Source organism: Quercus suber, unplaced genomic scaffold (assembly GCF_002906115.3).
Source record: "Quercus suber isolate HL8 unplaced genomic scaffold, Cork oak 2.0 scaffold_462, whole genome shotgun sequence".
Lineage (NCBI taxonomy): Eukaryota > Viridiplantae > Streptophyta > Magnoliopsida > Fagales > Fagaceae > Quercus > Quercus suber.
In genome coordinates, this window is record NW_027069913.1 from 455,349 (window position 1) to 474,305 (window position 18,957).

General features: G+C 36.2%; 1 protein-coding gene across 2 annotated transcripts; it reads right to left on the reverse strand.

Moving 5' to 3' along the window:
• Positions 1 to 247: 247 nt before the first annotated feature.
• LOC111985608 (protein TPR3) lies at positions 248 to 15,726 on the reverse strand. Of its 2 annotated transcripts, none has more exons than XM_065762536.1 (16): positions 15,301 to 15,726; positions 5,809 to 5,922; positions 5,533 to 5,709; positions 5,326 to 5,439; positions 5,082 to 5,240; positions 4,758 to 4,881; positions 4,338 to 4,485; positions 4,116 to 4,225; positions 3,963 to 4,032; positions 3,783 to 3,856; positions 3,594 to 3,689; positions 3,409 to 3,504; positions 3,168 to 3,307; positions 2,836 to 3,070; positions 2,383 to 2,522; positions 248 to 691 (listed from the first exon to the last, which is right to left on the reverse strand). In XM_065762536.1, the coding sequence occupies exons 1-16, from the start codon at positions 15,372 to 15,374 to the stop codon at positions 619 to 621; spliced, it is 1,944 nt and encodes a 647-aa protein (XP_065618608.1). In that variant the 5' UTR covers positions 15,375 to 15,726; the 3' UTR covers positions 248 to 618. The 2 variants fall into 2 exon arrangements, with proteins under 2 accessions (XP_065618608.1, XP_023873033.2); XM_024017265.2 differs by lacking the exon at positions 15,301 to 15,726 and adding an exon at positions 7,491 to 7,756.
• Between the last annotated feature and the right edge of the window lie 3,231 nt (positions 15,727 to 18,957).

Below are 18,957 nucleotides of genomic sequence, written 5' to 3' on the forward strand. Positions count from 1 at the left end.
CCTTGGATCAAGGAATGGTTGTGGATGGTCCAAATCCATCAAAAGTCTTCTATCAGTTCATTTGGTCCCTAGTATTCCATCAAGAGTTTCATACGTAGATGTCTTTGTTACTATCAAACAGTTGTATAAGTAAAATTTATGTAGTAAGTTTGTAAGTTTTGTGTAGTAAAATTTATAGTACCTTTAGTATTTTTTTTTTTAATAAAAAATTTAAACTAAGGTGTCGGTTTTAAATATTAGTACTTTCAAGTGGATATTATAAAGATAAAATGAGTCCATTATTTAGGAAAATATAACAGATACAATTAAGCTACAAGTGTCTCAAGGCAATACCATGCAATTGATCTGTGAAAGAAAGCAAAGAACTATAAGATGATGGACATACTCATCAATGCTTAATATCTATACATTCTATAGTTATAAATGCCCAGGTTTCACAGCTGGTATATTATCTGGGGATCATAGCTAACTAGTAAGTGTATGCAAGTCCATCTACACAAGTACATTCTTTAGGTATGTTTTAATATTTGGTCAAGAAAGAGAGTAGAAAGAAAGGTGGCTAAGAATATACTCAATTTAGTACTAGTCACGTTTCCTTCTCTTCCTTTCCCTATCTCCTTAACTCGGCCATCTGTATAACTGGGTTGGATTTTGTGGATATGCAGGTATAGCAAGCGGGTAAACAATGTAACTGCACATCAAAATAAATGATTAGTGTCTGGTTCAAGGTCATAGGTCAGTCGTAAACATATTAAGAGTTAAGATCTACCATTTACAATTATTTGAGTTGATAATAAATTTAAGGAAATAAAATATTGCAACTAGAAATCACAAAAAAATTGACATTATTTTTGTTGTTGATAATTTCGATAGTTGGGAGGGGAACGAAACATTTAGGAGTTAAAAAGCTAGTAGTATGATGAAATGAAAATTTTCACCTGGAATGTGTTTTAAGAAAAACATTTACTAAAGAATTATGTGGAATAAGTTGGATTAAATGTTTATAATGAGAACCAATAATTTTACAATATATTCTGAATTGATAAACAAAATAAACTGTAAAATTTAAATACGATATGTAAAGAAAAAAGAAAAATAATATAGTGTTCCCAAGTGCATACATTTAATAGACATTATCAAACTCGGTACATTTATTTATAAGAAAACAAATGGCTTGAATGCACTCCGCATATGGGCACATTTCTATTCTCTAGATCACTCTTGAGAGTGGTAAACCGTCCTAATCTCTAAAGGACATGAGATTTAAGTTTTTGTCTAAGGTTCACCTAGCACACAACTAAACATGATTACAAAACTACAGTAAAGCCCTGAGTTCTATCAATAAAGCTATAATCCAATATGTTTTGTTTTGTGTAAACCAAAATTCAATATATCAATGAATTGAATTTGGTTAATGACAGCTCTTGCTATTTAAATCGATGATGTAGTATTAACAGGCGATGATACTAAATAAATGATTGAAAGGATATTGAGCTAGTGAATTGAAATAAAGGACATTAGAGAATTGAAATATTTTCTAGTTATTGAAGTAGCAAGGTTCAAGCAGGGTCTGTTTATATTCCAATTGAATTATGACCTTAATCTTATAGGAAAAATAGGAATACTAGGCTGTAAGGCCTGTGATATCCCACTAGAGCAAAATCGTACACTATATGAAGATCTAGAGGGTGTATTGGTTGATAAAGGGAGATATCAACACTTACTTGGGAGATTGATTTATCTGTCTCACACAGGCTCAAATATTGCTTATTTTGTTAGTGTGGTTAGCCAGTTCATACATGCCTTAAGTATCTCATATGGAATTATGGATGTTGTTTATCGTATTCTTCGACATTTAAAATAAGCTATTCGTCAAAGATCTTACATGGATGTAGTCTACAATATCTCATATGGATGTTGCTCTAATCACGACTACTTATCAGTAGAATTCTATACAAATGCAAATTGGGCAGGTTCTATTAGTCATAAAAGATCTACCTCAGGTTACTATAACAGGCAGTTGTGACCAAGTCCAATGCAGAGGCTGAATTTTATGTAATGGGTCATGGTATGTTAACTTCTTTGGGTGTAGATGAAATTGAAAGAATTGGAGTTTAACATGCTAGAAACTTTGAGATTATATAGTGACAAGAAGACAAGTATTAATATTGCTCACAATCCTCTACGACATGATACAACTAAACATGTTGAGTTTGACATACATTTCATCAAGGAGAAGCTAAATGATGGCATTGTCAAATCTTCATTTATGAAGACTGAAGAGCAACAAGCAAACATCTTAACCGAAAGTCTCATGATAGTAAAGTTTTTTCATACTATTGTAGGCACGTGTAGTATTTTTTCAGGAGTTTAAGAGAGAACCTGAGAGGCACTCCAGCACCATTTTCAGGAGTTTGCAACAACTGAAGACCACAATCCGTTGCCAAGATCTTGATTCTGTTTTCATTTGCTGAAATAGCCAATAATGTTCCCTCCTTGTTGAAGCGAATACGTGGTTTTTCCTAAATCTCAGATGAGATGTAGAACAGTTTAGATCACCAGTATTCTTGTTTAGCACATTTAATTAGACTTAATAACCCCAAGGGGTAGAACAATTGGTTGGGACCATGCCTCAAGAAGTGGAGTTCACTTGTTCAAATCTCTTATACCCTCTCCCTTGGGGCCAGAACTCACTTATTTTTTTAAAAAATTTAAAACTATCACTAAAACTTTTAACTATAAAAACACAGCAGATAACCAAGACTTCCATCATCAACGTCCCTTTAAATGAGTTAACATCTAAAAATCAATTTAGTACACTAGTGAGAAACTTACAGGCAGGCCTCCCTTCACATCAATAGTTCCCAAAAGCTCAACTTTGTCCATATCCCAAAATTTAATAATGTGATTGTCACCGGCTGCCAAAAACTGGTTCTTGATTATATCAAAATGCACAACAGACAAGGAATTTTGAGTAAGGCCGTGGTAAGTTCTCTTTATCGTTCCTTCACTTTCATCCCATTCAACAAGGAAGGACTGTCCATTTATATTGGTCCCGCATGAAAACAACCTAGCAAAGTATTCCACGACAGCAACATTAATTTCCCCTAAAAATATGAATTGCACACAAAATAGTTCAGTGAAAGGGAAACTCTAACAGATCAAACCTTTGACCATCAGTACTGTAAGCCAGTTTTGTGCATCCAAGACCAGGCGTATCATAATCAAATACAGCTATCACAAATTTATTATTATTATCATATAGCCATCCCTTCATTTTGCCATCCACGAATGTCGAGTAGACATACTAAGGCATTAAAGCACAATCAGAGTTACATAATTGGCAAGAAACCAAAAATACATTTAAAAAAAAAAAAAATCATATTACCACAATCAGTAAAACCTTACATGAAAAACTTTCTTGGTATGAGGACAGACAGAATAAACAGCAGCACCACGATCACCAATAGTAAAAACATTGGTACCATCATGCACATCCCACACCTTACACAGATAGTAATGAACATGTCAGTCTCTCTATAAGATATAAGTATATATATATATATATATAAAATCTGGCATAATGAACCAACCTTAGTTTTATTGTCACTTCCACAGGTTATGACCAACAGTTGACTGTGATGGACAGTGAATGCGAGATCATTTACCCTACCAACATGAGCATCAGTCTAAAAGAGGAAAATTATGTATTAGATTTAAAATAAATATTTAAACCAAGTAGCTCATGAGTAGACCACTTTTCTTTTTTGTTATAAAATAACCTCCAATTTCAGCCACACTTTTTGTCCACCAGAATGAGAAAATACTTGCAGAATATGCTTTGAAAATGCAACCCCTGATCAAACAAACAGTAACGATGCTTGAAATTATCAAAAAGGAAAAAAAAAAAAAAATCAGTGGCTGTCAGTACCACTGGAGCATTCCAACATCCATGCACTTACCAAAGAACAAACCATCAGGACTCCACATGATACGACTGACAGAAACGAGTGGATTTTCCAGTAGAGCTTCCTAAATATAGTTGACATCAATTCAGATTTTAGATCATGATAACAATTTGCTATTACAATATCATAGTCTGGAAAGGAACACACCTTGAATGTTGTTGAGCACGCTCCAATATCCAAAACCTTAAAATTTACTGAAAGCAATTTTTTCCCAGAACGTACATTCCACAGCCCTATGCTTCCAGCACATGTTCCAACTGGAAAAGCAAGTACTCCATGTAAATAGATTCCTTCTTAGAAGACAGTTTGCTCAAATACACCATACGTGCAGAGTATCACAATTGGAAATAAAATTTCGTATAAGTAAACCTAGCAGAAGAGTTTGCAAAATAGGATGAAAATCCATGCTCATTGGAGATGATTCCTCGTTCAGTGTCCTTGCAAGAGTCTTGGGAATGTCATCTGGTATGGGCACTGAGATGTGACTTTGGCCAGGATAAGTGACAAGTGATGTTGCCTACACAAACATACATAAATACGAACTTAAAAGTCACATCTCAGTGTTCAAACCTTATCCAGAAGCAAAATGCAAGAGTTCAATCCTGTATATATATGTGTGTGTGTGTGTGTGGCTTTAAAAGACTAAAACATAAAAATTTTGAGTATTCTTAGAAGAACAAAAAGACTATAAAGAAAATCCAGCTGTTCTGGTCAGAACTATACAAGAATCTAGCAGTAATAAACGAGGAATACTTAGGGAAAAATTTCAGCTTTCTGTACAGATCTTACAATTGATTTCTTCACAGCTGGTTGGGCGATTGACAAGTTGTATTGTGGTTGACAAACATGATCCACAAAAAGGGTATTTATAATTGGATTTGGATGTATACAATGTCGATGCTGCCATTTCCAGCTGTTAATTCACATACTAAAATCAGTTCTCTCTCAATGAACCATAAACTATAAAAATAAGTTATGAAGAGCATTCAGGTATTCAAGAAGCTGAACAGGTCTATCCAAATTATCTATAAAAATAAGTCACTTTTAAATTTTAATCCAATTTCCATTTTTCCCCCATATCAAATGTTTAAAAAGTGTATTAGTAAATATTACCTTTGTATAATGAGATTGAATAACCTGTAACTTTGGTTGATAGGAAACTTCAGTTTGCCACTGAGAAGAGAATCTGACTCAATATCTTCCTTGACATGATCCATCGTCAGTATCCTTCCAACCTCTGTACCCTTATATTGAGAATACAATATATGTTCCCTGTCATAGCAGCACAACGAGATAAAACTAATCTGAGCATCTATAGTCACCAAATCTAAAATCAAAGCTAGTGATTAAGTCATACTTTTTATTTTCAGATTTAAAAAGCTGTTCCATTGACTCAAATAGGCCCTTACGACGCGAGGCAAGAACTTTCAAATTGTTCATGAGGATACCTGAAGCCTTGTCACTATCATCGCTGTAAAAGCATCAACAAACTTCATGTAGACACAAGCTTCCGAACATAGCATATAAGAACCAAAAAAAAAGGGGACGAATATGTCAAGCTTACTTTTCAATTGCCTCAAAATATTCCTGCGCCCTGATCCATAAACAAACATTGGAGATAGTATTGCAGCTGAAATGTGTGAAACCAGAAAGATACCTCTCAGTCTCGTCCCATTTCCCCCTAAGCACCATATCCTCCAAATATTTCATGTCGAAGTAAAATCCACTTTCACGCTCAAGTCTATACATTAAACAACAAACAATTTGCTGAGTTTTTGATGAGGGTGTGAACACAGTTGTGTGCATGTGTTTGTGAGAGAGAGAGAGAGAGAGAGCATACGTATGTGCAGTTTCATTATAACCTCGCTCTTTCAAAAACTGCAAGACTAAGAAGACAAGCTCTTCATTTATTGTGGACATTCCCAAAAAGCCCATTTTTTGCCTCAAAAACCTCCTAGTACCACCAAATGAATAGGTGATTTCCACAAATAAAGTACAAATCTGTTTGAACACCATGTCTTTAAAAAGTAAAATCTGGCTCCATTATGGTGCTTAAAAAAATTTAAGGTAAAAAACAGAAAGATGAAAAAGCAAAAGAGAAAGGAATTCTTTTTCCACTACTTCCTTAGCAAACAGATGAAGGATATAGTTCTTATCAAGCACAAATAATGAACCAATTAAAGTAAAAAATATTCAATCTGATTCAAACAGAGCCCTCTGTTAAGGTTTTATCTTATTTGGGATCAATTATCTATAAAAAAACGAAATGTTAGTCACGGTTTGGCTGTAGAAACATGGGAAATAAAATAATTAACAATTCAAGTCTTTGATCAGAAAACAAACAACAAAAGGCAAAAGATCCATACTGTATACAATCCTTCATTTTTTTGGTCACCAAACAAAGGATTCAATTCTTTCTAGAGCAAGTAGAAAATTTAGGGACTGTCTTAATTTCTAAACACATCTCTACATTAGTATCATCACCAGAATAATTGCAGATTTGAAAGATACTTTTTCGAAACAGCTTAGTTGATCATATTGTGGTTTTGAACCATACAGGATTTTTTTCAAAGGAATATGAATATCTTTCTCGATTTGGTTTTTTGTGGAAGGGTTGTTAATTGGCGCATGTAAAGATTTCCACTTCAAAAAGATTTGTTTTCATTATCACTTTAAAAAGGGTGGTCAATATCTTTCTTTTCCTTCGTTTTTTCAGAAACTAAACTGAGTATATAGTTCTTGGTTATGTACTCGTGCATAAACCAAAACGGGCCAAATTAACCCTTTGAGATTACTATCAAATAAAGACATTCAAGACCTATTATTGCCTAAAAGAACAACTAAATAAGCTAAACGTTAGTGCAATGCTTTAACACCAATTTTGTTCACCAGCACTTACTGATAAAAGTTATGACTTTCTGAGAACAAAACCACAACGAAAATAAAAACCCCAAAGCCTGAGACTATTTTACTAGGCTTAATGCAATCAAACAAAGGGTTGGTGTCTTCATCAATTGAAAATGAACCTTCTTGGCCATAACTAACACCGAATTCATTCAAGAAAAAAGTAAAAAAAAGGAAAATTTGGCTTCAGAATCTGAAAGAACAGCTAAATAATTGAGCTAAAAATGTTAGAGCAATGCTCTAGCACTAATTGTGTTCACCAGTACTTGCCAATAAAAGTTATGACTTTCTGAGAACAAAGCCTCAGATTATTTTACTAGGCTAAATGCAATCAAAACAAAGCCACAAAGGGTTGGTATCTGATCAACAATTGTAAATGAACCTTCTTGGCCATAACTAGCACCGAATTCATTCAAGAAAAAGTTCAAACAAGTGACAAAAACATCAAGAAAACAACCTGCAGAACTCAAAAACTTTAAAACAAAAAATTTAAGCGAATTAATCAAGAAATCATGATTCTGATAAACTACGAGTGAACTTGTAGCAAACAAATGATTGGTATTGAGCAAAACCAAAGAAAGAAGCAAACAAAAGCAAATTTGGCTTCTGAAAGCATACCTGGAAGAAATCAAGAAAAATTTTCTTAGTGATCAAAATCAAGCGATTTTAAGAGCACAGAAAAAAAGATTGAAAGCTTGAAGATTTAACTGCCAGCTTTGAGAGCGCGAAACTTTTTTCTTTTCTTTGTTTGTTAGTTTGTTTTTGGTTTGGGTTGGGACTTGGGACTTGGCGGTTGTACTTATAGTTATAATATTATTGACAAGAAGATAATTACATAAGTTGTTGTGCTTATATTTTGATAAGAACAGTACTTATATTAAATCAGATGCGGTCCAAAGCAGCGCGTCCCCTATCAAGTGGAAATTTAAGCAAGTTATCAACATTTTTTTTTATGGGAGAAATGATAGTGCTTACCCCAAAAAAAAAAAATCACAATTTTTGCCACAAATCACTAAATTTAAGCGAATTATCAACATTTATTTATGAGATAAATGCGGGTAAAAGTTGTGATTTTTTTGTGACACTAAAATTTCTCTATTTATGGAAGAGAATGGACATTGATAGGCCCAACGAACCTCCTTGCCCAGACGAGCTCATCAAGCCCATTGTCCACTCTTCAACCTCGTGGACGAAGGAAGGTAAGCCATTAAGAAGAGAATTCAATATCTCGAACAGTTACAGACTAGCTGTCAGACCGTTGGAACTTCATCAAAACCCACATTAATGAGCCCAAAGGCATTACAAAAGAAGCACTAAAGCCACAATAAAAGCCACAACAGCTAGAAGCAAGGGAGATATATATATATATATACACACCTTTCAGACCTAGACAAGGTACATTTTTTTATATATACACACGGTAGCACTGATATTTCCTAGTTCTTAGAATCTCTCTTGGCTTCCATTCACTGACTTTACCATCGGAGACTCCGTGGCTAGCACCACATCGGTGACCACTCAAAGATGATTCCTTTCACAACCTTGCAGGTACAGAGACGAAGTACATGTTGAACTATTTGGACGAACTTACTCGACTGACGATCATAGCCTCATCAGTTTGCCGTCGTCTGTGGGGACGACATTTTCGTACTTAGGTTCGAGAGTGTAGTTCCATTCAAATTTAGAGTCCAAATGGAGTCTAGTACACCTCAAGATTCTGCAGCATTAGCCCTGCAAATCCAAACACTCACAGCCAGCGTGGAGGAGCTTATGAGATAGAACCAAGAGATGAGGTTGCAACTTTAGAAAGATAATCGTTCTAGGACTAACTTGAACGACGATGGAAACAGCCAAAGAAGGAATGACCACTGACAACCATCTACTTGTCAGGGAGCAAACTCAAACCTCCTCGGGGAAATGAGAAGGGAAATGGATGAGCTGAGAAGTGCAATAAGAGAAAAAACAGATCGGAGCTTAGATAGGATGGTCAGGAGGATAGACTCGCCATTCACAACAGCGGTCCTAGAATGCCCAGTGCCTTCAAAGTTTCGTCTCCCACAGCTCGAGTTGTTTAATGGTCTGAAAGACCCTCTGGACCACCTTAACAGCTTCTAGACAACTCTAGGTCTTTAACAGCCCCCTGACGAAATACTATGCCGTTCCTTCCCCACCACTCTTAAAGGAGTAGCATGGGAGTGGTTCACCAAGCTACCAACGTCGTCCATTGACAACTTTGAGCAGTTGTGCAACTCCTTTTTATGCCATTTCGTCGATGGAAAACACTCGAAAAGGCTAGCGGACCACCTGCTCACTCATCATCAAACAAGGGGAGAAAGAGACCTTGAGGTCATATGTGAAGCGTTTCACCAGGGAAACATTAGAGGTAGACGAAGCAGATGACAAGGTGCAGCTGACAACCTTCAAAGCCAGATTAAAGTTTAAAGAGTTTGCAAAGAGCCCTCCTCAGACGATGGCAGAAATGCTCATAAAAGCATAGAAGTATATTAACACCGAAAATGCCCTAGTAGCAATCAGGGACGAAAAGAAGCCCAAGGAGAGGGAAGGAAAGGGAGAAGATCGGAAGGGAGGAAAAGAGAAAGGGGAGATCATCAGGGCACTTATGGGAATAATTGAAGAGACGATAAAACCCTTCTGACGGTAAAATTTACCCCTTTAGTTATGCCTGTTAACAAAATTTTGACGCAGATCAAGAATGAGCATTACCTCAAATAGCCAAGGCTATTACCCTCGTCACCCAATGTGCGTGACAAGAAGAAGTACTGCCATTTCCACAAGGATCATGGCCATTACATAGAAGATTATAGAGACTTGAAGGAGCAGATAGAGGAGCTCATTCGGAAAGGGAAGCTGCATAATTTGTGAAGAAAGGGGACTCCAACAGATCTAGAGGTGATAACAAGGACAAACATGAAGTTGTTTCGAGGGACGAGGACCGCGTGCCCCATTGTTCACAGAGAGTGATAGGGGAGATAAAGATGATCACAAGAGGACCATCCACAGATGGGTTGTTCAGATCTCTCAAGAAGTTACAACAAAGGCAGGTAAACAACATTCACAGGATACCACCCCTAAAGCAAAGGAGGACGGACATGGACATCCTGTTTTCAAAAGAAGATGCCAGAAAAGTGAAGCAGCCACAAGACGACCCCCTGACTATAATGCTCATAATAGAAGGGTTCAACACCAGGAGAATCCTCATAGACAACGATAGCTCTGCGGACATAATCTATCTTTCTGCTTTTCAACAGCTAAAGGTGGATCCCAAAAGATTGCGGCCCTTTGAGGCCCCTCTCATCAGCTTCAATGGAGATAGATTGTATCCCAAAGGCATAGTGACACTGACGGTCACGGCCTTGCCCTCGACAATTGACTCACCAACTCGACTTCCTAGTGGTAAACTGTCCCTCCTCATACAACGTGATAATTGGAAGGCCTACACTCAACTGCTGGAAAGCGGTCACGTTCACCTATTGCCTAAAAGTAAAGTTCTCGACAGAGGAGGGAATGGATGAAGTCAAGGGAGATCAAGTACTGGCTAAGGAATGTTACCAAACAGTATTAGTTGCAAAGGAGAACTATATGTGGATGATTGAGAAGAAAGAGGAAGAGAGGGTGGAAGCTTTGGAAATTGTGGAATTGGTAGACGAGGAACCAGTGAAGACTACAAGAATAGGGATAACTTTGAGCGAAGAGATGAAGAAGAAACTAGTTCAATTTCTTAAAGGCAACTTGGATGTTTTCGCATGGAGTCACAAGGATATGCTCGGCATATCCACAGAGGTCATCCAACACCAGCTGAATGTAGATCCCGAGAAGAAGCCTGTCCAATAGAGGCAACAAGTTTTTGCTCTTGAACGAAACCAGGCAATCATGGATGAAGTAAACAAACTGCTAGTAGCAGACTTCATTCGCGAGGTCTATTATTCGAACTGGTTGGCCAACGTCATCCTGGTGAAGAAAGCGAATGGAAAATGGAAGATGTGCATAGACTTCACTAGAGGTGTCCACGGGTCGGGCCGGGTTGGGTTTGTGCCCAACCCAGACCCGACCCAAATATGTTGGGTAGGTGAAAACGAAACCTACAACCGACCCGGAATGCTAGTCGGATTTGTCGGTTCAGGTCGCGTCGAGCTTCGGGTTGTACCGATCGATTTCGGGTTTCATCACCAGTGCCGTTATTTTGGTTGGATTTGTCGCGATCTAGCCAGATCATGACGAGATCTCGCCGGATCTCGTCGAATCTGGACTAGATCTTGACCAGATCTCGCCGTATCTCGTCCGATCTGATGGGTTTCAAGTATATTTTCACTAGAGAACTCCAAATATCGACTGTTTTTGTATGTTTTCGCCGGAGAACTCCAAATATTGTTGGAAGTTTTTGGTTCTATGCTCGGGTCAGGTTGCTCAAGTTTTGGGAGAGGAAACCCGCCAGTCGACTTGAAGACGTCGGGTTCTATGGGCGGCGACCCATCGTCGACCGTCGGAGTAGTCGGTCGGGCGGTTTTCGGTTTGGGTTCGGGCGGGTTGCTCAAGTTGGGTTGGACAGTCCTAGACTTCACTGACCTAAGCAAGGCTTGCCTGGAAGGCAGTTTTCCCCTGCCAAGAATAGATCAGCTAGTGGATTCTACGATAGGACACAAGCTCCTTACATTCATGAGTGCGTTCTTGGGATACAACTAGATCAAGATGTCAGAGGAGGTCCAGGAAAAGACCGCTTTCATCACAAGCCAAGGGCTCTACTACTATAAGGTAATGCCCTTCGGACTAAAAAATGCAGGAGCAACCTACCAGAAATTAGTGAATAGGATGTTCAGTAAGCAAATCGGGAGAAACATGGAGGTGTATGTAGATGACATGCTCGTCAAGAGTAAGGAAGAATCTGCACACCTAGACGACCTCAAAGAGACATTTGCTACTCTCAGGCAATACCAGATGGAGTTGAACCCTAGCAAGTGCACCTTTAGGGTAGCATTTGGAAAGTTCTTAGGGTTCATGATGTCCTAGAAGGAGATAGAAGCAAACCCATAAAAGGTTTAAGCTATATTGGAGATGGCATCACCCAAGACAGTGAAAGAAGTCCAGAAACTAATAGGAAGGATAGTAGCACTTAATAGGTTCATCTCTAAGGCAACTGACAAGTGCCTGCCCTTCTTCAAAACTCTGAAGCAATCCTTCACCTGGACGAAGGTGTGTGAAAAGGCCATCCAGGAGCTTAAACACTACTTGAGCAATCCAACCCTCCTAAGCTCGGCAAAAGAAAGGGAAGACCTGTATTTATACTTAATAGTATTAGCCACAGTTATGAGTGCAGCCTTGATTCGAGAAGAGAACATAACACAACTCCCGGTCTATTATATTAGTCAAGCATTCCAAGGAGCTGAATCCAGTACCCACGGACCGAGAAGATTGCATTCGCCTTGATTGTAGCTTCACAAAAGTTGCACCTATATTTCTAGGCAAATCCTATCCTGGTGATGACAGATCAACCCATAAAGAAGTCAATGAACAAGCCTGAGGCTGCAGGTAGAATGGTCCAATGGGCAATCGAATTTAGCCAGTAAGACATTGAGTATCACCCCAGAATAGCTATCAAAGCGTAGGTGCTAGCAGATTTTATCGCTGAGTTCACGGTTGCGGATGAAGATGGGGCATTGGACGAAGTGGAGAGATGGACGATCCAAATTGACGGATCGTCAGCCCGAAAGAAGGGCGGAGTAAGGGTTATTATCATCACCCTAGAAGGAGATACGCTTACGTATGAAGTTTAGCTAATGTTCATTGGCACCAACAACAAAGTTGAGTACAAAGCAATACTAACAGGACTAAGGGTTGGAAAGGCTTTGGGCGCTAAATACTTGCTTCTCCAAAATGATTCAAAGCTGGTCATAGGACAAATAAAGGAAGAGTACGAGGTAAAAGAGGAGAGGATGTAGAAATACTTGAGGCTAACGAGGCATCTAGCCCGAGAATTTGATCAGGTAGAGTTCATACAGGTCTTAGGATCCAGAATATGGGGGCAGATGAGATAGTGAAGTAGGCATCGTTAGAAGTAAAATCGACGTGCCTAGATCTGAAGATGGAAGTCCAAAAGCATCCCAATATTGAAGAGATCCACACCTTCGTAATTTAGAGTGAAAGCAGCTGGATGACCCTAATTCTATCTTTTCTTCAAGATGGACGACTTCCGCAGGATGTCGAGGAGGCTAGGAAAGTTAGAAAGAGAGCAGCCAAGTTCACTATCTTGAACGATGCTCTATACAAAAGAGGCTTCTTCATGCCTTACCTGAAGTGCATCGATGAAAGTAAGGCCTAGTACATCCTGGAGGATATCCATGAAGGAATATGCGAAGACCATACAAGCCTAAGATCCCTGGTAAGTAAGATCATCAGAATAGGTTACCTCTGGCCTACTATGCAGAGGGACACAAAAGAGTTCGTCAAGCATTGCGATAAGTGTCAAACGGTAGGCCCAACGAACCTCCTTGCCCAGACGAACCTGTCAAGCACCATCATCCACTCTTCAACCTCGTCGATGAAGGAAGGTAAGCCATTAAGAGGAGAATTCAATATCTCGGACAGTTACAAACTAGCTGTCAGACCATTGGAACCTCATCAAAATCCACATTAATGAGCCCAGAGGCGTTACAAAAGAAGCACTAAAGCCACAATAAAAGTCACAATGGCTAGAAGCAAGGGAGATATATATATATATATATATACACCTTTCAAACCTAGACAAGGTACATTTTTTTTTTATATGCACACGATAGCACTGATATTTCCTAGTTCTCAGAATCTCTCTTGGCTTCCATTCACTGACTTTACCATTGGAGACTTCGTGGCCGGCACCACACTGGTGACCACTCAAAAAGGATTCCTTTCACAACCTTGCAGGTACAGAGACAAAGTACGTGCTGACCTATCTGGACGAATCTACTCAACTGACGATCATAGCATCATCAAACATGGACATGATATTTTTCACAAATTTTTTTTAATCATTTTACTCTTGAGAAAACACTTTTTTAGAAATGAACTTTGAAACAAAGCCCATTTTGGGAAAAGAAACTTATTGGAAAATCATCTATTTTTTTGGGGGGGGGAAAAAAAAAAAAGTGTGAAACCATACCCAATGAAGAGAGCTATTTTAATCGTACTTTTATTTTTAGAGAGTTTCAATTTAGAGCGTTTGCTCCTAATGATAGCTTTTTATCGTCAGATTAAGACATTAATCGGTTTTTGGTGTAGACGTAGATTAAACTTTAAATCTCTTATTCAATTATTAGAGACTTTACTAGTTAAGCTAATTGGAACCCACTTTAACCATACCCTTTCAAACATGCATATAATCATAATCATCATGTAGCATGCCTAAGTTATTTCATAATTAAAATTGAGTCTGATTAGTGGATGCCCTTAGGATATTTGTCAATAAACATTTTAAAAAAAATTTAATACTACTTTTATGGTAAATATACAAAAAAAAAAAAAAAGAAAAGCCAATTATCTTTCTTTTACCATAAAACAGTTTCCTAAATCTATGCCCTTAGTGCATCTATTATGTAAGATTCCTATAAGGGAGCGAAAGAGAGATTGAGGTTAGTGAGGAAAAGTAAAACGATTTTGAGTTTTGGGCTGGTGTGAGTGTCTAAGCAAGATAACGAATGTCTTTTATGTTGTGGGTTTTAGGTATTGGTAACGATTTTGAGGCATCTGAGTTTGGCTCGATTTACAAAATTTGGTTCCGATGAATTTTTTGGGTTGAGTTTGATTTTTGTGTTACGGGTTGTGTTTGGCTAACAAGAAAGTGCAAGAAAAGCTTGATTTTTTTCCTAATGAGAAATGTTTTATTCTTAAAGTTGCTAATGTGGCTTTTTAAGTAGCAATTAAATATTCTTTTGCTATTTTATTAGCTACTTGTTCGCCAACGATGTACACCGTTTTTCACATAAGTATTTTTCATTAGTAAGTTAATGGTAGAGGCCAATTTGACTGCAAGTTGAAAATAACAAAGACACAATTAATTGCTACTAAAACATATGGACTAAATTGACTGTGACCCCAAAATATAAGAGACCAAAATGATATTTTCGCCTTAAAATTATAAAAGATCAGCATGGAATTGTTTATCAAATGTTCAAAGACAAATAGACCGAGGCATATTATAGTGAATCATGGCTTAGTACATCAATGCATTATTCAAAAGGAAACTAAAATCAAGCAACACGAAATCATCTAAGCAAACAATAATGAAAATTGCACATAATCCTAAGTTATCAAGCTTGTAAACCAATCCCTCTAGGAACTTTTCTAGACGGATTATAACATTATTTGGGCCTTTTGTGTGTGTGTAATTTAAGCTGGGGGCTGTTGTTAAAATAAAAAAGAGAAAATGAGAGCCTCATACCAGCCCTTAGTGCATACATGGTCGAAGCCTGGTCGTTGAGATTTGGCTTGGCAGTCACGGATCCAAGTTTTCATACGATTTTTCTGCTTTGAGTTCCAAAATTTTCACGCTTGGTTGAATAGCTTGCCAAAGTCTGTTTTGAGTGTTCTTGGTATCGTTGGAAAGCTTACACCACATGATTTCTAAAGGTACCAAACTTGTCATTGTGTAATTTGGTTCCATAATCAAAGAGTTATTTCAGCCAAGAAGTTGAAATGGTTCAAGCTGGAAATTTCAAAAGTTGGCTTTCTTCCAATTTCTCTGAGCAATTTCAGGCAATGCGGAGAAGATCCGGCGACTCCATTTGAACTAGAGCATAGAAAGTACGCCTAATTTCTTAAAACTACCAACTTTTTTGATCATTTGTGCGTGGTTCACTGCACATTTTCTCGCAAAATGAGCACCTCAAACTGATTTTATACATATATTATGGGTTTTTCATTATTCTTTCCATTTTCACGGACTTGGTTCTTAGCCTTCTTAACCACAATTTGGCCAATTTTTCAATGATATTGCGATATCTAGCTAGGTCATTGTAAGTCCATTAATCTTGGTCCATGTGCAATGTTTTGAAGGAAATTTCATTACTTTTCATATATCCTTGATTTACCTCGATCCAATAGTTAAATTTATGGCCTAAATCTTAATCAAACTTTGGTCAACTGTGCTTAATTAAATCTGGTCAACCTTACTCAAAATATCGCGAAATGCATATTTGGCTATATTAAGATGGAATTTGATGTTTTTGCTTTTGGTTCATGGAATTTGGTTCATCCATTGTTCAATTGGGACAAACCCACTTAATTCATATGATTCCCATTACTTTTGGATTAAAAATACGATCTTGGGATTTTTTTTAGGCCTCACTAAAATAGTATATTTTCACAAAAATCAATGGTGAGCAAATTACAATATCAACAGATTCAACACCGTCTATAAGCATGAGCTAGGTAGGTTGTAGAACCAACATAGATACTAATCCTCCAACTTATCATTTAGAATTGGAATCGAAAAGGAAGAAAACATGTTAATAAGAGTTTTTAACATATGGAAAGAAAATTATCAATATTGGGACGGAGTTATGTATTGACCAAGGGGGGCACTAGCCCCCCCAGCCTCATGAGATTTCCCTTAGTACTAGTGGTATCAACGAGTGTCTTTGCCACAACTGACTTGAGTTTTTGGCAGTGTTTGAGTGGCTTTGCAACAACTGACTTGATTAGTAATAGAAAATTAATAAATAAAAGTGATGGTTAGATCAAAAGAGTGATTGTCTTTCACCCAAAAATAAAAATAGTGAAGTGGTGGACCGCAGACCTCTCTTCTTTTTCTTTTTTTTGGTCTTACTGTCTTGGTTTTAATTAATAAGTGGTTTTAGAACCATAAATTATTTCACACTTTTTTATCACAATTTCTACAAAAAAAAAAAGTGTTACAACTTTGATATAGCAAATTGTGAGTGGTTGTTTATCCCTTACACATGGACTAATAATTTTCTTCACTACTCATACATTGCTACATCATAATTGTGGCAAAAAAATTGTGTAATACTTACTTTTTCCTAATTTATTAGCTTGAGGTCTATTTTTTCTTTGTCAGTTTCTGATTTGGGTCTGCATTGAACACTACGAGACTATTTAATATCTTGTTTAGATTTGTCAGTTTGTGTTGATTTTTTTTTCCTATTTTCTTTTATTTAGCAAATATAAGTAGTTTTTATAGTTAAAAATAGGATTTATAATAAAATTGAAGACGATTTTTACACAAATTACTATAACATTTTGTAATGATTTTTGACATTTAAAAGAATGCCAAGTTTTCTTTTAATAAATAATTATATTGCAATGTATTTAAAAATAGTTATTTTGTGTCTTTTTTGTTGTTGGCATTTTGTTAGCACCAAATGAATGTTAATTTAGATTTTTATGAGAATTTTTATTTTTTATTTATTTATTTTTACTTTGCCCCCCTTTGATTGAACTTTTGGCTCCGTCCCTAATTGGAGAAGTAGACGTAAGTCACGTAAGTAGTAATTAGGGTTTTGGAAGAACGATAACCATTTATATATTATTGCTAGCCCAAAGCTAGGTCAGAACCAAATTATAAATTATAATGGCTAAATGGGAAAAAATTGGGCTTTTAGCCTTCCACACCATTCAGTCTTTTGTATTTATATCAAAGAACTAATTATGAAGGGCTTTGTAGTTGAATTGGCATCCCCCATACACAAAGTACTTGGGGGTCTTGGGAGGAAAGGGTTCGAGTCTCAAGGTTAGACGCATATTTTTATTATTTACAAACAAATTATCAAAATACTAATTCATTATTATCATGTGTTGATGGGTAAATGTATTTATTTCTATAATTAGTAATAGAAATAAATGCATTTACCTATTAATACATGATAATAATGAATTAGTATTTTGACATAAATGCAAAAGACTTAATGGCATAATAATAATTAATTAATTAGTATTTTGACATAAATGTAAAAGACTTAATGACTTAATAATGACATAAATGCAAAAGAAATTATAATAATGAATTAGTATTTTGACATAAATGCAAAAAACTTGATGAGAATTCTCAAGGAATATATATATGGTAATAGAAATAAATGCATTTACCCATTAATGCATAATAATAATGAATTAGTGTTTTGACATAAATGCAAAAGACTTGATGATGTGGAAGATTAGATGAAGAGAATTCCCAAAGAGTATGCCCCTTTTTAGAACCTTAGATCATAATGGCTTAGGGTCCCACTTAATACATGATCAAGTATAGATGTAACTATTTTTTTTTTAATGTTACATCACTTAATATTATTATGCATTTACCCATTAATACATTATAATAATGAATTAATATTTTGACATAAATGCAAAAGACTTGATGATGTGAAAATGGTAAAGGAAAATGCTAATGAGTGCCCTTAGGGCACTGATTAATAATCCATTTAAAGAAAGTTTTTATGGAAAATGAAAAAAAAAAAAGCAATTAATATTTTGACAGCTTTTTTCATTTCCTATAAAAGTGATATGAAAACTTTCTTTAAATGAATTATTAATCAGCGCCCTAAGGACACTCATTAGCATTTTCCAAATAGTAAATAAAGAGAATTCTCAAGGAATATAAATATGGTAATAGAAATAAATGCATTTACCCATTAATGCATAATAATAATGAATTAATTATTTGACATAAATGCAAAATAATTGATGATTTGGAAGGCTAAATGAAGAGAATTCTCAAAGAATACGCCCCTTGGTAGAACCTTAGATCAAAATGTGTTTGTCCAAAAGAGAGACCCTAGGAATATGGTCAAAAGCGTGCTTATGGCTTAGGTTCCTATTTAACATGTATGTTGAATTCATGATAATTGGATGTTCTTTAATATTTGATAAAATATTTTATAAATTGAATAATTATTAATTTTTGATCATCTTATATTTTGCAAGTATAAAAAATATAAAGAGGCAAATTAGGCAATGTAATATTTGATCAACCATTTATATTTTTAAACTATTAGTGACATAATAATAATATATAATTAAATACAATTTTCCTAATATAATCAGTGATTTGTAATATGATCAAAATTCATTTCTCAAATAT